Source organism: Synchiropus splendidus, chromosome 14 (genome assembly GCF_027744825.2).
Source record: "Synchiropus splendidus isolate RoL2022-P1 chromosome 14, RoL_Sspl_1.0, whole genome shotgun sequence".
In the NCBI taxonomy this organism is placed as follows: domain Eukaryota; kingdom Metazoa; phylum Chordata; class Actinopteri; order Syngnathiformes; family Callionymidae; genus Synchiropus; species Synchiropus splendidus.
This window is the reverse complement of record NC_071347.1, coordinates 20,081,123-20,100,096: the sequence shown is the minus strand read 5'-3', so window position 1 is coordinate 20,100,096 and position 18,974 is coordinate 20,081,123. Positions and strand designations below refer to the sequence as shown.

Sequence of the window (18,974 nt, the reverse complement as noted above, 5' to 3'; positions counted from 1 at the left end):
CGAATCCTGTAACCCAGGTCATTTTCAGTGGGTTGGACACTCCTGAATGCTGCGTCCGAGATACACGGGTCAGCGTTTTACCAGAGAGCCAAAGGAACAAGGAAAAGCAGCGAAAGCAAACTAAGACATGCGCCCTCCAGAGAGCTTATTTGTAAAAGAAACATTATTGTGTATTTCAGCTCAAACATGCTGCACAAGTAGCTTGATCTACGGGGGCCTGAAGTAGACTTAGTCTCACTAAAGAGAGATTCGTGAGAAAAGAATACATTTACAGCAGTAAAAAACTGATGTGTTGGCTTTTATGGTGTCAGAAATGGGACAGTCCCAGGAGCCCTGAGTTTCCACTGGATTCATTTGAGTCTCCAGACCATGCTCGGCCATCCGTCAATCTGCACCCTTCACTGAACGCTCCTCACAAAATCTGAATTTTGTTTGCTCACAAGAAAACCAAAAGCATGGTTAATCCACGAGGATGAGCTAAAGTAACAGGATACTTTGGGTCCTGTAAACAAAGAAAACTGCCATGACTAAGACAGATCAGAAACACCGGCAACATGAAGCAACGCAGAGGGAGAACTGAACCCCCTGTACTCAGAACCCAAGAGACGTTTGCGTGATGGCAGACTGCTGAAGAGAAGGTCATATTCCACCATTGAATCCAAGGCCATTCAAAGAATATTAACTTTAGATTTATTTCAGTTGGATTCCACATAAAATAGTAGTTTTGTAAACAGTTAAAGGAAACGGATGCATGGTGGGAGATCGTCCTGGTGATGTCAGTAGTTTGCCCTCAAGCGTCTGTTTTCCTCGCGAAGTCGTTCTATTTCTTCCAGCAGCGCGTCGTTGACCGAATATTTCTGCACCATCGAGTGAATCTCCTCCTGAGACAAACACACTCCTACTTCAGCGCTTAAATATTCAAATATTTAGGAGGAGTTTATTTCGGTGTTCCTACCATCTGGATGCAAAACTGCCGAATCATCTCCACCTGCAGGTTGATGATGTCTCTGTGGCACGAGTCCCTGCAGAGACCGCAGTCAGTGTCGCACACGTACGTGCCGTGACCCGTCACATCGCCAGCACACCAACCTCAGGTCGTCGAGAGTCTCCTGGATCATGTTCTGGATGAAGGGAATCTGCAGGGATGTCAGCGGGGCTGCTCCTTGACCTCCGGCCTCTGCGATGTTGTTGGACAGGGAGGTGGAAACTGCAGTCGAGCTTGAGCTTGAGGACGGAACTGAGGTGGCACCCGGGCATTGTGACATCACCGGACCTGAGGAAGAAGCGAACGAAACGTCATTGAGCCAGTGACACCTCGACACCTTGTGGCCATGTCGACCGCTCAGTTTTAATATTTTAGCCACGTATGGTAGCGATAGTGAGTCACTGAATTGATGTGACAGCCGCAAATAAAAAACGATGGCGCCCACAACAGACGCCCTCAAAAACTGTTCATGGAAGCACCTGTTGAAGCAGTTTTGAAAATTAATTTGAACTTTTAATGGCAATACTTTTATTTACACTTATAGACTACTTATATCTTCTTTATGTTATTTTATTTTATGATATTTAGGTTTATTACATTTATTTTATTCAGTTTTTCCAATTTTCTCAACAGTTTGCATCAAGTGTATTTCTTTTTTTTTTCTAGTAAATTCGATGAATATGACTTGCACCTGGTTCTGCTGCTGGTTGGACTTTTCAATGACAAATCGGGTCCATTTGTTCGGGGACAGTTGGGCCCCTCGATCAAAAAAGTTAAGAACCCCTGGTTTAAGCTGATCATCAGTTTGTAACTCACTTGAGACACCAGGGGGAGCCAGCTTTCACCAGAAAGTGAGCAAGGGTATTTAGTCTGTTTTGTTCACGCAGTAGTAGTGTTTAGATGAAATAGAAATGCGTTTTCATTCATATTTTCTTTGTTTTGATTTCAGATCACATCCAGGGCTGAGAAAGACAAACGTACCAGGGGCGGACGAGTTCAGGTGTGGAGATCGAGTCGCCGGTGAGTCGTAGCTCAGCTGAGCTTGGATCCCGTTGGCTCGGCGCAGGCTGGGCTCCGGGGTGAAGAAAGGCGGGGCGGGTTGGTTCTGGCTGCTCTGCTGGGTGGACGGGGGAGTGGCCTCCAGACTTGACGTGCTGGTGAGGACCTGCCCGGCGTCACCTCCTTCCACTGCTGCCACGACAGGTTGCTCCTCTTTGATGAGAGACGTGTGGAGGACTGACAGCGGGCTGTAGCAGCGTCCCGCCGAGACAGCGAGGGGAACCCTCCCAAACGACTGAGACTCTGCAACAGGTCCAGGCGTTACATGCCTTCATCTGCACTGACCAGTCTCTTCTAAACTGCTGACCATCTCTGACGGGTGAGAAGACGTCCAGACTGGAGCGGCCCGTGAGAGGTAGTCCCTCTCCTTCTCTCGACAGCATCTCCAGGCTGCTCACTGTGAAGACACAAGACGTGGATGCACAGAGAAGATTCCTTTTTGGCCACTGTTTGAGGCAGCAGCGTCGATACCTGGTTTCCGTCCAAGCGACGTTTCAGACATCAGAGCGGAGTTCCTTGCATCTGAAATGTGAACAGAGGAAATGACATATTGGGTTTGGAAAACCTCACTCGCGGTTACCTTCTCGTGCAGGTGAGAAAAAGTCCAAACTGTTCTTTCCAACGTTGTTGAACCTCTCCACAGACGGGAGCTCAGCCCCCTGCAGGCCAGCAGCCTCACTGCAAGTGCCAGCAGCTGCCTCTGCTGGTCAAACATTGAATCACACCCCTGCCGCTCAGTGGATCCAAAACAAACTCACTTATGCTCCTCATCTGTTCGCTACTCGGGGTTAGGGCTGAGCCAGGGGCGACGTCCTGCAGGCTGCCGGACAGTTTGACAGGTCGTTTGACACTCATCTTCGTGGGCCCGACTTTACCGGACTGGGAACACGACAAGTGATGAGATAAGCAGATCTTTTTCTTTATCAGTCCTCAAAAGCAAAAGGCCTCACTTTGCGTCTGGTTGCTTGGCTCTGAAAGCGGAGGGAGGTGACGGAAGTCTTGTGAGCCAGTGTGACCTTGGTGGGGGCGCTACTGTTCCTCAGGTCGTACTGATAAATCTTGCCCTGCGTGGATCCCACCACCAGACCTGTTCCATCCAAGGTGAAGTCGACTGACGTCAGTGGACTGTCCACTCTGATCGCTCGGAGGAGTCTGCAGAAAAAGTGAGAGAGCATCAGAACTCATGGCCCACTGCTGAGCTTCAGGGGTTTGAAGGGCCCTCACATTTTACTAGAAGTGTCGTAGCACACGATCTTTTTGTCCAGTCCAACACTGGCCAGCAACAACTCACTGGCAGGGGAGAAGACCACACCGGAGCCCGGGGCCTTGTGTGCTGTGTGGAAGGCGTGAAGCTCCTTCTGAGTGTTGGCGTCCCACAGGACCACAGCACCGCTGTCACACACGCTGGCCAGCAGGGAGCGCTTCAGTGGGGACAGTCTCAAGTCGTGGACTGGCTGATGGCGACAGGTGGATCACATGACAAAGAGTGGGCACACCCCTGCAGCGAAACTGAGGGTGATACTTCACCTCCTGGCTGCCCAGGCCAAAGGGTTTGCTGGACATGTTGGTGGTCAAACTGTGGAGGACGATGTCACCGCTGGACGAGCCGGACGCCACAGAGCTGTCAGTCGAGTTGAAGGAGACGCAAGTGACATCATCGCTATGGTCCTGCGGAGAACACACAAAAAGAAATCCAACACCAATTAGCTGTGGCTAAAAGAAGGACTCGACTGTGTCGACAATAATTCTTTTCTCAGTCACTTTGGCGGCAGCTTCAATGCATCTACTCACATGGAAGTTGCTTTGTTTTTGTCATCTTGTATGACGGACTTATATTTTAAAACTTTAAGATGTACCTGCTTGCTACTTCTGTACCACTGAAAATGTATTGGGAACAGAAGGACTGAATAAAAATGCCATCAAAAATAAAATCATATTCTGCATCATATTCTGGTGGAACTTATACTCTGTAAAAATACAGTAGTTGTACAAAGATTAATCAGAGAAAAAAAAAACTTGTGGTAGTCACCTGGAGTGAACGGTGGAGTCTCTTTGTCTTCAGATCCCAGATGTGAACGCTGTGGTCCAAACCTCCACTCACAAGATACTGAGACGACGAGCTCAGACTCACTCTGGTCTGTTTTAACTGGAGACACAGAGACTCAAAGTCACATGTGAAGCGCAGACAACACAATCGACATCATCTCAGTCTATAACCCAGTGATCGACCTCCTGGCAGATGACCAGCATTGCGACCTACCCCCTGGGCCAGTTCAACCACTGGAACTGGGGACGCCTTCAAGCTGGAGACCACCACTTTATCTCCTCCACTGCTGGCACTGACCACGTACTGATCTGGGCGGGGTTAAAGTTAAACTTTTGATCCAGGTATGCTTTGTAAAGTAACAACGTTGATGAAATAAAAAAGAAAGTGTGGAGAGATTAACAGTAACAGTTGGATACTGTTGGAGCTCCAGCAGGCCTGGGACACCGTGTGGCTGGCACTGTGTGGGTTAAACTGCTCCACCACAGCCATGGAAACTCCATCCCAAATCTTGAGACAGTCCCCTGTTGACACCAGGCGAGTGACTTCCTCCATGGCGACACCTGGACACAAAACAGGGTCTGATTTGTTGGAAGAAAGTGATGGTTTCCGTCCAGCAAATACCGGCGCGATGTACAAACTCTTTTTAACACTGCTATAAATAAGTGTAGACAAGAGGCTCGTGACGCAGACGGACCGTTGAAGAGATCCGATCCAGCTAGACGAACGAAACAAACCGCTGCTAACAAACTTTAGCCGGTAACCAAAGTTGTCAAGTGACAAATGAACTATAAACAAACTAGCAACAGGCAGTCGGCAAATAGCAAACGATCATTTTGAGTCTGTATATTGTCTATAACTCTTCGGCAAACCCACCAGCTGATCAAAAACTCGCCACCACAGAACCAGAACCGGGCCGCCACTTCTGGGACGAACCGCCACAGCGCGCACGGCCGGATGAACAGCGTTATACACTTCCGCTGAGAATCCCTCCCACCGGGGGCGCGCGCACGCCAACTCCAACTCAACTGTGTCAATAAAAGCAAACAAAATCCAGCGCGGCTAGTTTAAGTCTTGTCTTAGTCTTGTCTAGTCTTGTTTTACTCTAATGATTCGTTGTTCAAATATTTTTTAAAAATGTGTCCCTTTCTGGCGTTATTTGCGTCGTCGATATACGTTCTATAAAGAAAATAGCTGTAAATATTAAACATATCGCCAAAATAAATATAGCAAAAAAGATCATGTGGGGTCCTTCATCATGTGGGTTTTTCATGCTATTAAAAAGAATCCATTGCCTATTAATTTGAATGTTGAAATGTATCCATTTCAATTTTCTTTGTGATTTAATTGACACAATTTTCATTGTTACTCATACCGACACGTCAACAGAATGTAAATTCATTTCCAGAAATTCACTTCCAGAAATGTATTGTATATGGAGTTGCCGTGCGCGCTCCCGTGGCGAGCGACCTGTAGGGGGAGTTGGATTCACCACCGGAAGCTGCCGAACGAGAAATCTCCCGCCCCTGACGCTGATTAAAACAGGCGGGAGTCTCGAAAGCACAGCCAGCTCTATCGCGCTCCCGAACTCCAGCAACACCATGGTTCGAACTAAAGCCGACGCCGGATCAGGAGCCGCTTCATACAGGAAGGGTATGAGAGTGTGTTGCTGTCTTGCCGTGATGTTTGCGCTCGTTTCTTTATTATGCCCCGGAGTTGACCCGCCGTTTCTGCACTGCGCGGGCGTTACCACCAAAACAGTCTGTCCATTAAAACACCAACCGGAATGGTCGATATATTTGTGTTTAAATTAACTCATGTTTTAACAGCTCTGTAAATAACTGTAGCTCGCTTATTGGCTATGACATAGTTGGCCGTACGGTGACGTCGAGGCAGTTGTGTTTTTTTTGTCCTAAACATCATGGCTGTTCAGTAATTCCTCACTTTTCTCCACTTGCAGCTGTCGCAGCTTCTGCGCCGCGGAAATCGTTGGGCTCCAACTCGTCCAGCTCTTCTCGAGACAGCCAGGCCACAACACCAGGTACTCGCTCTCACTGATGTACAAGAGCGCCATCACGTGGAAGACTTCACATCTCCATTTAAACTTCCCTCGGGGTTTGGCGGGCTTGGCTTTTTAGTGTGCCAATGTAAGGTGTGTTGAACACAGTCTTAAGCCCATAGAGACAGATCATACTTCAATTGTTTCTCCTGAGCTCAGCAAGAAGCAGCTGATGTTATAGTTCTTCCATTTACATGACAAGTCACTGCTGATCTGAGAGGCTTCTGTGCATCGTGTCCAACATGAACCATTTGTGTCTGTGTTCTCAGGAAAAAACAAATATGCGGGAGGCAACCCTGTCTGTCCTCGCCCCACTCCCACCTGGCAGAAGGGAATAGGGGATTTCTTCGGGGGTCCTGGAAGGAAACCGGAGAAGGAGAACCAAACGCCCCATGAGGAAGATGATGATGACGAGGAGGCAGGAGGCAGTGGAGTGGCGACCAGCAGCAGGAAGTGAGTCAAGGCTCTGAAAACTCGACTGTGGTTCCTGAGCGAGTCTGACCAGTCTGTTTCTCTGTGGTGTGTGCGCAGGGCCCGTCCCCTACCTGCTGAGGACGAGGATGACGACTGAAGTCCCTTTTGTTTTGTAAATAGTTCTGATTTGTACATTTATTAGTTTTAAATGTTCCTCATTAAAATGTGCGTGTTTTACATCTGCAGTTGATGTTCTGTACATTCATTCATGTCCACACGTTTCCCATTAAAGTGCTCATATTTTTTCCAAATCCTGTTCATTGTTAAATTTTTTTTTATTTAAAGGAGGATTATCATACTCCAGTGAGAAGACACCCCTGACCATGTTTACATCTGTCACTACTCACACAAACGTAAGAGAGTGAAACATTACAGTACTTGGTTTGCTGTTAAATATCTGGTCCCAGTCAAGATGCCAATTTTGATGCTTGTTAAAACAATCGGCCTCAATCGATTAAAGTATCACATGATTGTCCAGAGAAAAGAAATAAATTGGTTTTGGTAAAGCATAACTAAGAAGACGAAGCTATGATTTTCCTGTGTTATTAGAACATGTTTTGATTTCAAGTTAATTTCCTGTCTTGTTTTAACGTGATGCTTTACACTATTTTTATACTAAATAATACTAATTGTTCATTTGCATTTTATAGTCTGACTGAACTGGTAAATGTAATATACAACATGAGCTTCAGTGCAAAAAAGATAAATGTGAAAAAGTTGAGTGACGTTGTAATGTGGAATTTTGGTTAAAAAAATAATGACCAGATATTTTATTTTGTACCTTTCTGAACCTTATATACTCCGTTAAAAACCCCACCCTTACTAGTTTGTCAAGAAAATAGTTAAAATAAATTGTCATCTTTTAGCTCTTCGGTTAGCATCGCCGGCTAGCAGTCTCCGCCTTCCCGGAACGTCCATTCGACATAAACAAACGCACCAACAAGGAAGCGCGGTGAGTCCAAGCGACGGAATCCGACCTGGAAGAATCGGAACCAGTGAGAGGTTTATCTGAAACGGACAGAGCAGTGCACCTTAATGACAATAGTTTGAGCGGCCCATGAAGCAGAGATGCAGAAGTTCAGCTGGACTTTAGTGGTTCTGACCTGCCAACATAAAGACAGCGTCATCTCCTTCCAGAGAGGTGACACACACACACACACACGTTTGTATTCTTATTCTGTCGCGAACGGTAATCATTGTGCACATTGTGCTTTCACAACTAAACTTAAGTATCCAAAACAAGTCTTTAACCAGGACCCTAACCCAAACGTGAATGCAATTGTAATGACGCAGTTATTTGGAAGTTTTAATCCTCAAAATTTAAACTCACAGATTCAGTCCTCTGTGCTGAAGCAGATGTGTCTTGCAGAACTGGATCTGAGGCAACAGAAGGGGTCTCTCTCTCAGGACACTCTGGTTCTGGTGGTCCAGGACCACCAGGAGTCCCTTGGCAGCGGTGGAGCCACTCTCAATGCCCTTTTAGTGGCGGCAGAACATCTCAGCAGCCGAGCTGGACACACTGTGAGTTGCGCTGTTGGTTGTATTCAAGTTCGAAATGATGTGTTAAAAGCAGCTTTGTGCGTCAGGTGGTGACTGCGGACGTCCTTGATCAAGCGCACATCTTAATCCTTCACAGCGTAAGTATATAGCAGCAGCTGGTTCCAGTTCTGGAGTCTGAGCACTCTCCTCTTGCAGGGTCGTGATTTTCCCTGGAGCTCCTGCAGCCGAGCCTTCTGCTGGCTCCCCCAGGAGAGATCTGACCGTCTGGTGCAGGCTCCAGTCTGCTGTCTGGATCTGCTGCTGGACTGTCTCACCACTAAGGTGACGGATGTTTTGTGTGTGGTTGTGTGAAGACCTCACTCTCTGCTGTGGCTCGCTCAGGTCTGTCCTGGTTCTCCTCCTGGGGTTTGGGTCTGCAGCACCGACATGATCCTCCACGTGCCTCCTGACTTCAGTCAGTCTCCCCCTGCTTAACACATGACTAATGTAACTACATGCTGAAGGATGGTGTTCTCTGCAGCTCTCTCATGGCAAGGGTTCTCGGGTGTTCGGGCGCTGGCACTGCCAGGCGACGAGTCCTACGCTCAGAACCATGGGGTCTATGTGTCAGACCAGCAGGTAGCTCCCCTATTTCCCTGAAAACTGTCAAATCAAATATCATCAGGTCACATTTGTCTGACAGGGAAACGTGTGCGACATCATCTACAGGGGGACTAAAGAGCAGGTCCAGAGAGCTCTGATGCATGATGGGAAAGTGGCGCTGGTAGGGTCGGTGTATGTCAGTCGACAACTTGAACTGAGCCTCTAACTTCTCCCACTTCTTCAGGTTTCCGGGCCCGTCTTCTTTGATCGGTATGTTTCTGAAAAGCTACTTCAAACTCATGTAACTCCACCTTTAGACGGCTGCACCTACTTGGGCTTGGACTCTGGAGCTCCGCCCCTCCAGGTACAACAGCGCCTGACCACACGTGTTGATCCTCTCCTCACCTCCTGTCCTCTCTTCTCTAGTTGTCTCTGTTCCTGGACATCCTGAAGTGTCTCTGCTCCGAGTCTGTGGATCAGTTTCTGAGTGGAGACTCGTCTCTCGCTGCTGCGAGGACTCAGTTATGGAGGACACTGAGGGGGACTCGCCTCTCTCTGGGTAAGAGATGCTTCTGTCAGCAAAAGACAATTAACAATGCTGCATGAAGTTCATAACAAAACTTTTTGTGTGGCAGCATACGTCTCTGGTGGTCGCTACGACTACATGACCCTGAGTGGAAGGTCACACATCCGCCGGCTGACCTGTGATTGGCCATTTGGAAATACGCTGTCGCATATTCAGGTGACTCTCACGCCCAATCAGCTTTCAGAACCTCCACTGATCTCATTTCCTGTTTCAGAGTGAAGACACTTTGACTCCAGGAAGTCAGATAATCAACAGCATCTTAGAGGGAGAGGTCTCAGTGTCAGCTGGCTGCGTGGTGCAACACTGCCACCTACAGGTGAGACGCTGTGCTCAAGAGCTGAGACTTCGTCACTCAACCTGAGTCCCACCTCCTGAGTCTCAGGGAGTCTCTGTGGTCTGCTGCAGGGTCCCCTGAAAGTCCCGCCTGGCTGTCTTCTGTCTGGGCTGGATCCATCCTCCAGTCTCCAACAGCTGGCTCTGCCTGATGACATCATCCTCCAAGGGCACTACATTCAGCTCGGCGACCTAAGGCTGAAGGTGTTCACTGTGGTGGGAGCCCAGGACCCTTTGGAGGTCTGTCTTCAGAGGACCCCTCATGTGAACACTTTGATGGTCTCAAATTCAGGTCTTTTCAGGTTTCCACGGATAAAGACGGGTCCTCCTTCCTGAACCAAGACTGGATGTCCTTTTACCAAACTCATGGAGTAAAGTACGACAGAAGTTAGCTTGAATACAGGTCTTTTTCTTGATGATGATCTTCCCCATCCTCAGACCTGAAGATCTTTGGGTCCATGAGGATCACCACTGTCTACTAGAAGCTCGTCTCTTCCCAGTACTCCACCCGCGAGCGGGCCCGCAAGGTCTTCAGGAGGGTGTGGGCTGGCTGCTTGGCAGGGGAGGGAATCTGCACACTTGGAGGGAGTCTTGGAGGCTTTCCCTCAAAGAGGTGCTGATGCTGACACACCAGGAGGCGGAGCTGCAGTGGCGGGAGAAGCTTCTGCATCTTGTTGGCCGTAAGAGAGTGGTGGACTCACTGACCCGGAACACAGACGCCTACCTGCTGCCTGGTTTCAGAGCTGCTGTGCTCGGAGGACAGCAGGAAGCCCTGTTGAAGACCCTTGACCAGCGTGAGTCTACCTCTCTCAGGTGGACTCAGTTGTCAAGCTCACATCTCCAAATTTCTCTTTCCTCAGTGGCAGTGGGAGGAGTGGCCAGTCAAGGGGCTGCAGAGGTCGGCCTCGCCGCTCGCTGCCTCTCCTGCATCGCTGACATGCTGGTGTGTATGGCAGCAGGAAGGGGCGGGCTTCGGAGTGGGCCAGCTGCTAACAAGGCCTGGCGCTCCGCCTACTTCCTGTTGGAACAAGGTGACCTGGCGGGCGGCGTGGGTGCTTTAGCCAGGCAGCGAGTTCACTGGCTGAGCAGGTGAGTGTGTGACGTCACCGGTGCGATGCAGTGACTGTTTGATCACACAGTTGTTTCTCATGTAGGCCGGACCTTCTTGTTCGAGCCGCACGCCACTACGAAGGCGCAGCTCAAATTCTCCTTCGCCACGCTGTGATGTCGTCACGGACGTTCGTACACCTTAGCAAACATGATGTCCCTCCCATCGGCCAGTGGCAGGAAGTTCACTGTCCCGCCAGATTGGACTTGGCAGGTGAATAGTTGGATGTGATCTCCAACATGGACTGGAATGCAAATTCTGTTCGTGTCACAGGTGGGTGGAGTGACACCCCGCCCATCGCCTTCCAACATGGCGGCTCAGTCACCAACATCGCCATAAAGGTGGATGGGAAACGTCCAATCGGTGCCCGAGCCCGGCGCATTCAAGAGCCCCGACTCCTGCTTCTCAGTGGCCCAAGTGACTCTGAGGTTTGTCTGGATTTGGTGTGCGAGAGTCTGGACGACTTGAGAGACTACAGTCAGCCACATGCCCCCGGTACGTTGTTGACACACGTGTGTGTGTGTGTGTGAGGGGCTTTGCTGAATTCAAGTGTGTGTTCCAGGAGCTCTGCTGAAGGCGGTGTGTGTGTGCAGCGGTCTGGCGTCTCTCACCTCCCCTGACTCTCTTGGAGAGCAGCTGATGCAGAAGTGGGGTGCAGGGGTGGAGCTACACAGTTGGTCCCTCCTCCCCACTGGCTCAGGACTCGGTGAGACCCTGTCTGCCTTATTTGCAGCAATTGTTATGACTGACGTGTGTGTAGGAACCAGTAGCATCCTGGCGGGGGCGCTGCTAGCTGCCGTTTACCGATGCACAGGACGGACCTGCGACACGGATTCCCTGATCCACGACGTTCTGTACCTGGAGCAGATGTTGACTACAGGTCAGTCCGACCACATCAAACATTCTGAGAAATCACTTGGAATCACTCTTGACTTCTGCAGGCGGTGGGTGGCAGGACCAGGTTGGAGGGCTCGTCGGTGGTGTCAAAGTGGGCCGCTCCAGAAAGTGTCTGCCTCTGAGAGTGGAAGTGGAGCGTCTCTGTCCACCTGAGAACTTTCTCAACTCTCTTCAGCAGCACCTTGTACTGGTCTATACCGGCATGACCCGTCTGGCTCGGAACCTCTTACAGGTCTGCTTTGTCCATTTAAAAGCCCAACAACGTGCTTGACCGTGACCTTCACAGGACGTGGTCCGGTCCTGGTACAGTCGTATTCCCGCCATGGTCCAGAACGTAGAGCAGCTGGTGCTGACCTCAGAGGAAAGTGCCAAAGCAGTCTCCGAGGGTGAGTTTAATTTTAAACAATTTTTGGGGCACCAGTGATGGTTTCTCTCTGTCATCAGGTTCTCTGCAGAACCTTGGCCTATGTCTGGACCGCACATGGCAGCAGAAGAAGTTCATGGCACCGGGATGCGAGCCTGCGTCAGTGAGGAGGATGATGGACGCCCTGCGTCCTCTGGTTTTGGGTCAGAGCCTCGCTGGGGCTGGTGGCGGGGGCTTCCTGTACCTCCTGACCCGCCAGCCAAACCAGCAGAAGGAGGTTCTTCAGGTTCTTCAGCAGACTCTGGTGGGCTTCTATCAGAACCAGGTGTGACATTTGTTGCTGGTGATCACATGACTGTTTGTTCACAGGGCCTGAAAGATGTCACGGTGCACTCAGTGGAAATAGATGAAGATGGACTCACTTTGATGACATCATCCTGACCACATGACCTTTTTTTTTTTTTATTGATTACCGTTGGAATCTGACGCAAACTTTCTGGAATCAAACAGTGTGTCCATATGTTCCCATGCTCAGCTGCTACTTGGCAGCGACAGCAGACAGTTGGTCCCGGATCCGACCCAGTCCGTCAAGAATGGTGTCCAAGGACTCGCGGCTCAGCTCCACCACCATCGTGGTGACTGGTTCTTCAGATGCCAAGGAGTTGTTCGTCTGTCGGATCAGCAGCGTCATAAAAAAATAAGAAAAGATTAAGCTCAAACAGCAGCCGAAGAGCAAGATTAAAAATAGCTATTAATAACAATTTCGTCTCCAGTCACTTAAATAGAAGTGGCGTGTTAAATGAAACGTGTGCTGATGATTTACCTGAAACTTTACAAGACAGGTCGGTGCACATATCCGGCCGATAGAGTCCGAACCCGCCACCATGGAGACGCTCCAGTCCACCTGCTGCAACTGTGGGAGAGAAACTAACAGACGCACACTCAGAAACAAAGCGCGGTCACATGACTCGGGTAAAGATCTTGCAGCACTTACTTTGATCACTGAGCGCATCTGATTTCCACGTTGGACTGGGAAAATAAGTGCAGCCTCTTGTTAGTGCAAGACTCAGCATCAGTCGTAATGATGTTGATGACGGTGGGCAGCAACGGAGACTCACCTGCTGTCTAGCAGAATCCGGGTCAACAGGTTCTTCAGGTTGCTGTGGAAACCGTCAGGAAACAAACTGGAGATCTGGTCCGCTGTGTTAAGCTCATAGAACACAACGTGTCGGGTCAGAACCTGGAGAGACCTGGTCAGCTGCACGGACAAACCATCGGAACATCAGAGTGGCAGATACTGAATTAGTATTAGAAGAGGAAACAGACTCAGGGATACCTCAGCAGCCTGGTCCGCAGGAATGTTCAGGGTCTCCGCTGTTGTTTCGATCAAACGGCCATGAGCACATTTGTGACACTGAAGGCAAATATCTTTCACGACTTCTTTAGAAGGAGCCTGATCACAGAATGAGCTCATTAGTCCCATAACCACCAAGACAGACAACAACTGAACTATGGTAGGTGAAATCACACACGCGAGTCAGAAAATCTGTGTAAAACAAACATTTAAAGTTCACCACATCGTCGTCGTAGCAGTAAATACTCCAGGGAATTGGTCCATCATTAACAAGATTTAGCCATATAACTCATCATGCGACGATGAGACTTGACACATCACAGAAATCACACTGATTTTCACCTTTAAAAGAAGTTGTAAATGATTGAAATCTTCATTTGAGATCGAGGAAGCCATGTTGTCGCTGCGTGATGTCACATGACCGCCCAGCTTGTTCAACAAGGAAGCGTCACTGCCCCCACTGGTCGAGAGCCAGACTGCAATTTCAACACATGCAGAACTGAAAATGCCTGTTCTCAATTTATCATTCAAGTGAATCGGGTGTTTTTGCGTGTTCGACCAAATTCTCATTGACGTATCTTAAACAAAATATGAATGAAAACATGTTATCCGGCCGCTAGGGGCGCTACGGCGCCTGCGTATTAGACGTCAGCGTGTGCGCGGCGCGTGCTCTCACCGGAAGCGACCATGTCATCGTCACCCTGGCGGCCTCATCATGGTGGGTATCTATGCTTTATAATCGCCCCTCAATCCGCGTCCATCCTCTTGTTTTACTTACTCTGTGGAGGTGCGCAAGTCATCCTGCGCTGCTGAGCAAGTTGGACAATTGGATGGTCGAACTCGTGGCGTTGGCTCGTCGCGTGTAGCTGAGGGAGCGATAATATACTGGCAGGAAGCAGGATAGCAAGGTGTGCAACCGAACTATCATATAGAGTTGTTTTGCCGAATGAATAATGCCCAATGATATTTGATATTGCTGCGGCAAACCGGCGTGTTTTCGCGTGGTTACAATGCTGCAGTTGTGTCTGCTACATTTAAATTCGACGCCTTCCGTCCAAATGAACCTCGTGCTTGTCTCGGTTAAGGATCGCCTGTTTCTGTTCGCCTGTTTCTGTAGTGTTTGCGACATGCAAGTTTTAGTTGTCTTTCAATGCAAACTGACCGATTTGTTTGGCGTCTGTTCCACGTGGTTCTCTGCTTATGATACAGCAGTTGGCTTCAGTGATGGGCCATCACGTGAGCCCCCGATATTCATTTATACACGTTTTGTGACGCTCCTGATTACTAGTGACGGGCAAACGAGGCATCATAAAACGTTTCGACACAATGACACGCTGTGTTGATAATGCGTCACTGAATACTGACGCCTACTGGACATTAAAAATCCCTGCAGGCAACCTACAGATTAAATCGAGACTCACTTGATAACCTGGTTTATACAATATCATTTAAGCCTTTGCATTCATATTGTAGTATTCCATATGTTTAAATATGTGAACAAAATTTGAGTTAAAACTGTGCGAATGAGGATGCTTGTGTATTTTACAACTTTTTATTTAAAATGTTTTAAAATTCTCCGTTTTTTTTCTAAAAATGGTGAAGTAAGAGTTACCTTGACATTCATTTGAATTAGAATGGAACAAGAAAAGTCGAAAATCTGAGACAAACTGGGTAAAACAGAGATTGAAAAAAATACATTATTCTCCATTAGGAGATTTAAATGGTCCCATAGGACAGACAGCTTCCGTTTCCTTTGAAGCTGCTCCATAATCCACAAACATTCACAAGGAACTGTGAGATTAGGTTGTTTCAGCAGTTGCACCCTGTTAAAAGGGCGCCAGTCAACACAGTCACGTCGTTGTCGTGGAGCGATATCGCGCACCAATGCGGGGATTGCTCTGAGCTCAGCGCGTGCATCCCCATGGCTACTGTTTACACCGTAACTAATGCATGTGCCTTCATGATTTCAGGGGCGCGTGCGCACCAAGACGGTGAAGAAGGCTGCCCGGGTCATCATAGAAAAGTATTACACTCGCCTGGGGAACGATTTTCACACCAACAAGCGAGTGTGTGAGGAGATCGCCATCATCCCCAGCAAGAAGCTGCGCAACAAGATTGCTGGGTGAGTGTCCTCAGTCGGAAAAGGAAACCCTGTTTCGAAAGTGATGGTGGCGGGAAGTCGCCATGGTCATAGTAGAACAGGAAGATCAACGAGCGAGCCTTTCCCGTGTCTGCTGGACCCACTTCCTGTTTGACCCTGGTGCTTGCTGACAAATTGTGTACCTGGGAGAGTTGAAATGACGCAGTGACTCGATGCTTTAAAGAATTTTTAAAACGGCTACCTGGGATGTGTCGGGGTTTCCCTCTGTGTAAAGAAAACAAAGTCAAATAAGAGCCACCATGCCCTCAGTATGATGGATTTTGATTGACTTTTTTTTTTCGTTATGAATTGCACATTAATACTCTCACATCTCAATTCATCAGACGGAGAGAGAACACAGAGCACTTGGTCAAGGCCAATATTCCGAGAGGGAAATAAAATGCATGATTTCTGTTAATATGACACATTTCCACCATTTTGCCCCATTTTACTAAAATGTGACTGCTTTTAATCTTAAGGAAAATGTAATTCTTTCCATCTCTGAGATCTGGCTCACATTCACTCTCCACTCCTAGTGATGATGGCACTTTATTCAGACATCCTTTAGTCACTGCATTTTTACCTGCCACAAGTAATATTTTGATGAGGTATTTGTCCCTTTTACAAATGTTTGGGTGTGTTGCATTTATACAGTTCCAAAACTTTATTTGAGAACAGTCCCAAATATGTGAAAGTGGTTGGCTGAATTGCCCAACATTTTCCAGACTCGGCATTGCCACTTAAAATATTTTTTTAAAGATGAAATGTCACACATTAAAATGAAGAAACATTGAAGTAAGTAGAAATGCCTAACACATTGTGGAATTTGGCCTGATTTTATGATTTTCTGCGTATTTTTAACAGAAAATTCCAGACAAATGTATCGTAATGACAGGAACACGGAACTGAAGTGGGGCAAACAGCTGGACATATGAAGTGACCCTCCAGATGAGAGATGTGTCTCATGATTTAGAAACTAGTATTTTTTTACAGTTGCCAATTGAAAAAGTCTTTATGGTAAATGTATATTTTGTAATCTCTTCCTAATCTTTTCACCAGATATGTGACTCACCTGATGAAGAGGATCCAGAGGGGTCCTGTCAGAGGAATCTCCATCAAGCTGCAGGAGGAGGAGCGTGAGAGGCGAGACAACTATGTACCTGAGGTCAGTAACAAGCCGGTCCTTGTGCTGCATAAATCTGGACCCACTTCCTGTCAGACCCTGGTCCTTCCAGACAACTGTCCCGGTGCTAAATAATGTGTTGGGTTTGACTTGTGTGACTTGTGACTCGCAGGTGTCGGCCCTGGACCAAGAGCTTATCGAAGTGGACCCGGACACAAAGGAGATGCTGAAGCTGCTGGTGAGTATCGACAGGAAAGGTCGATCTGGACGCCACTTCCTGTAACGAAAGTGATGATGGTGTGACGTCGCCACGTCATTGATAGTACAGGAAGATAAAACTGCCGGCCTTTCCCGTGTCTGCTGGACGTGTTCCTGCCCAGACCCTGGCGCCTGCAGACATCTGAGACGACTGTGGCACCGCCCTCTTCTAAGCGTCTGCTTCTTCCATTGCAGGACTTCGGCAGCCTCTCCAACCTGCAGGTGACGCAGCCGACGGTGGGCATGAACTTCAAACAGCCACGAGGAGTTTAGACCGAAGACTGGAACCTGTGCGCCTGCACCCGCCCCCCAACCCCACCCGGCCTGCTGTTATTTCATTATGTTGAAGTGAATTAGCCAGAAGCTTTTGCCAGGGCTGACCCGACTTGTCCGGGTGAAGGTGACGAGTGAGGTAGACTTTTGAGAAGTCTTAACCTGACAAACCAGTCGTTTTACTGCTGTCTTGAATCGACTTCAGCGCTGGTTGCTGCATGACACAATCACTGATTCCATTGCTGCTGTTTTCATGTGTTAGAAATACAGAAGTTACAGATCGCTGGTGAACTCCATGTTCGAGTCGTGGATTGAATGCTTACATAAGTGAAGTGTTCCAGGTGTGATGTGGTTTCTCTTCCCTGTCCTTTTGTGTAGAAACTTTGGTTCTCGAACCTGTGATTTATTTTTTTGTTTTTTTATGTTTTTTAATCATTTCCAAATAAATGTATGAAGGTGAAGATTGCTTTGTTGTTCTTGGCGAATGTTTGGCGCAAGTTATTTTAGGCTATTTTTGAGCCTTCTAGTGTTAATCATGACAAGAGTCAATGCATGTAATCTCCAACGTGATTTCATCTAGTGTCTGGTTGGTTTTGCAGCCAAGTCTTGTACTGTGAGAGGAAAACCTATAAAAGTGGGTACAGAAAGTAAACGCCTACAAAATATCAGTTTGAAAAAAGTACATTTTGTTTCCTGAGAGCTCATGAGGGCAGGTCAAGGGCGGCTCTGTGCCCTTGCCTGGTCTGAAAATCATCTAAACCTTTATAAATAAGATGTTTTCTGGCAGTTTCTTCCACTGAAATTGTACCATCACTTGTTCACTAGCATGACCAGTATGAGATTTCTTGATGTAAAAGATAGGGACGTAACCTTCTCATGGTGAGCCAGTCGACTTCCTCATTGTTTGATATTGCACCAGGAGAGTTCTTCGCCGAGGCAAAGGACCCGGTTTGAGTCCGCTGTCCCGACTTGTCTGCGAGAGCTGCAGTTTTCTTAAGAGAATATTTCCAACCCTGCAGCGATGACTGTCATTGTTTCGCTCTCTGGAGTCATTACTCCTGTGATCACAAGATCTCTCTGTAAAAGTTCACGGTTCCATATTCGGTAATCCTGCTGCATTCCAGCGAGGGCACTTTCTCCAGTGGCATTCCTCAATCGCCTCTTGGGGGCAAATCAACTCTCAATGTCGGATTTAACTCCAAGGAAAGGCTTCTCTGAACGTGTGACAGACTTTTCTCATCTTGAGGTCCTCCAGAGTTTCTTAGTTCTTCCTTGTGGCTTGCGCCGCCTGGAATCTTTCCTGTAGCTCTCTGAAGCTCCCTTATGTGTCCAGGTCACTACTGTTGGCCAAGAAACAGCAGCAAAAAGGAAGACTCCAGACAGGTCGCCCTGATGTTTGCGATCGTGACTCAGACAGACTGGTGTGAAGATCATCACAGTCTCCATGCTGGACTGGACCTCCCTCCCACCACAGCCAGCACAGAGACCCACTAGTCCAAGCAAACCCAGCTCCACCACTAAACTCCCACGGAGCCCAGCAGAGATGATCTCGAAGGCCCAGGAGCTGCTGATGTCTCTGCACCTCGGCCCTTTGGGACAGCAGAGAAGATCACTTGCATGCCCCCTCTAAATCAGGTCCTATACATCTCGCATATCTTCACGTTGGTTGCCTCAACTTGGAGGCTAGATGTTCTCCCACACTTTACCAGCACTCACTTATGAGTAGCCTGAGGAAATGAAGATCGACAGATCCCAACACACTTCCACTCCAGCTCCTCCTATGCAGGCTTTTCACATCGATGCTGGCTCACATCCATGATCAGTGATGTGAGAGC

At 48.2% G+C, this 18,974-nt stretch overlaps 5 protein-coding genes and 1 non-coding gene across 10 annotated transcripts; 4 read left to right on the top strand and 2 right to left on the bottom strand.

Annotated features, from left to right (window-relative positions):
* Positions 1-667: 667 nt before the first annotated feature.
* Positions 668-5,048, bottom strand: nedd1 (NEDD1 gamma-tubulin ring complex targeting factor). Of its 2 annotated transcripts, none has more exons than XM_053885862.1 (15): positions 4,965-5,048; positions 4,508-4,651; positions 4,305-4,399; positions 4,074-4,190; positions 3,572-3,712; positions 3,269-3,498; positions 2,995-3,196; positions 2,803-2,923; positions 2,625-2,747; positions 2,516-2,566; positions 2,352-2,441; positions 1,967-2,287; positions 1,090-1,273; positions 956-1,022; positions 668-881 (listed from the first exon to the last, which is right to left on the bottom strand). In XM_053885862.1, exons 2-15 carry the CDS (start codon positions 4,641-4,643, stop codon positions 777-779), a joined length of 1,983 nt encoding a protein of 660 aa, XP_053741837.1. In that variant the 5' UTR covers positions 4,644-4,651; positions 4,965-5,048; the 3' UTR covers positions 668-776. The 2 variants fall into 2 exon arrangements, with proteins under 2 accessions (XP_053741837.1, XP_053741839.1); XM_053885864.1 differs by having other exon boundaries at positions 2,625-2,744.
* A 549-nt stretch (positions 5,049-5,597) lies between these two features.
* Positions 5,598-6,865, top strand: pclaf (PCNA clamp associated factor). Its single transcript, XM_053886192.1, has 4 exons — positions 5,598-5,741; positions 6,049-6,129; positions 6,417-6,600; positions 6,679-6,865. Exons 1-4 carry the CDS (start codon positions 5,690-5,692, stop codon positions 6,716-6,718), a joined length of 357 nt encoding a protein of 118 aa, XP_053742167.1. The 5' UTR covers positions 5,598-5,689; the 3' UTR covers positions 6,719-6,865.
* Positions 6,866-7,451: 586 nt separating this feature from the next.
* Positions 7,452-12,752, top strand: LOC128771118 (L-fucose kinase). 3 transcript variants are annotated; one of them, XM_053886281.1, is made up of 23 exons: positions 7,452-7,762; positions 7,991-8,142; positions 8,208-8,258; positions 8,317-8,442; positions 8,503-8,575; positions 8,642-8,739; positions 8,804-8,884; positions 8,948-9,067; positions 9,130-9,262; positions 9,339-9,445; positions 9,504-9,605; positions 9,695-9,862; positions 9,925-9,998; positions 10,061-10,416; positions 10,483-10,711; positions 10,777-10,943; positions 11,004-11,225; positions 11,293-11,436; positions 11,491-11,610; positions 11,672-11,859; positions 11,914-12,013; positions 12,072-12,295; positions 12,361-12,752. In XM_053886281.1, exons 1-23 carry the CDS (start codon positions 7,690-7,692, stop codon positions 12,430-12,432), a joined length of 3,180 nt encoding a protein of 1,059 aa, XP_053742256.1. In that variant the 5' UTR covers positions 7,452-7,689; the 3' UTR covers positions 12,433-12,752. The 3 variants fall into 3 exon arrangements, with proteins under 3 accessions (XP_053742256.1, XP_053742255.1, XP_053742257.1); XM_053886280.1 differs by having other exon boundaries at positions 11,293-11,610; XM_053886282.1 differs by lacking the exons at positions 7,452-7,762; positions 7,991-8,142; positions 8,208-8,258; positions 8,317-8,442 and having other exon boundaries at positions 8,488-8,575; positions 8,830-8,884; positions 11,293-11,610.
* commd9 (COMM domain containing 9) lies at positions 12,434-14,160 on the bottom strand. Its single transcript, XM_053886283.1, has 7 exons — positions 14,124-14,160; positions 13,688-13,821; positions 13,328-13,444; positions 13,110-13,249; positions 12,986-13,020; positions 12,815-12,918; positions 12,434-12,661 (listed from the first exon to the last, which is right to left on the bottom strand). Exons 1-7 carry the CDS (start codon positions 14,143-14,145, stop codon positions 12,530-12,532), a joined length of 684 nt encoding a protein of 227 aa, XP_053742258.1. The 5' UTR covers positions 14,146-14,160; the 3' UTR covers positions 12,434-12,529.
* zgc:114188 (40S ribosomal protein S17-like) lies at positions 13,487-17,600 on the top strand. Of its 2 annotated transcripts, none has more exons than XM_053886285.1 (5): positions 13,487-13,505; positions 15,316-15,467; positions 16,545-16,650; positions 16,781-16,846; positions 17,062-17,600. In XM_053886285.1, the coding sequence occupies exons 1-5, from the start codon at positions 13,503-13,505 to the stop codon at positions 17,137-17,139; spliced, it is 405 nt and encodes a 134-aa protein (XP_053742260.1). In that variant the 5' UTR covers positions 13,487-13,502; the 3' UTR covers positions 17,140-17,600. The 2 variants fall into 2 exon arrangements, with proteins under 2 accessions (XP_053742260.1, XP_053742259.1); XM_053886284.1 differs by lacking the exon at positions 13,487-13,505 and adding an exon at positions 14,022-14,063.
* Positions 16,884-17,007, top strand: LOC128771455 (small nucleolar RNA SNORA71). Its single transcript, XR_008416635.1, has one exon. It is a non-coding gene; the product is annotated as a small nucleolar RNA SNORA71 (small nucleolar RNA).
* Positions 17,601-18,974: the final 1,374 nt, after the last annotated feature.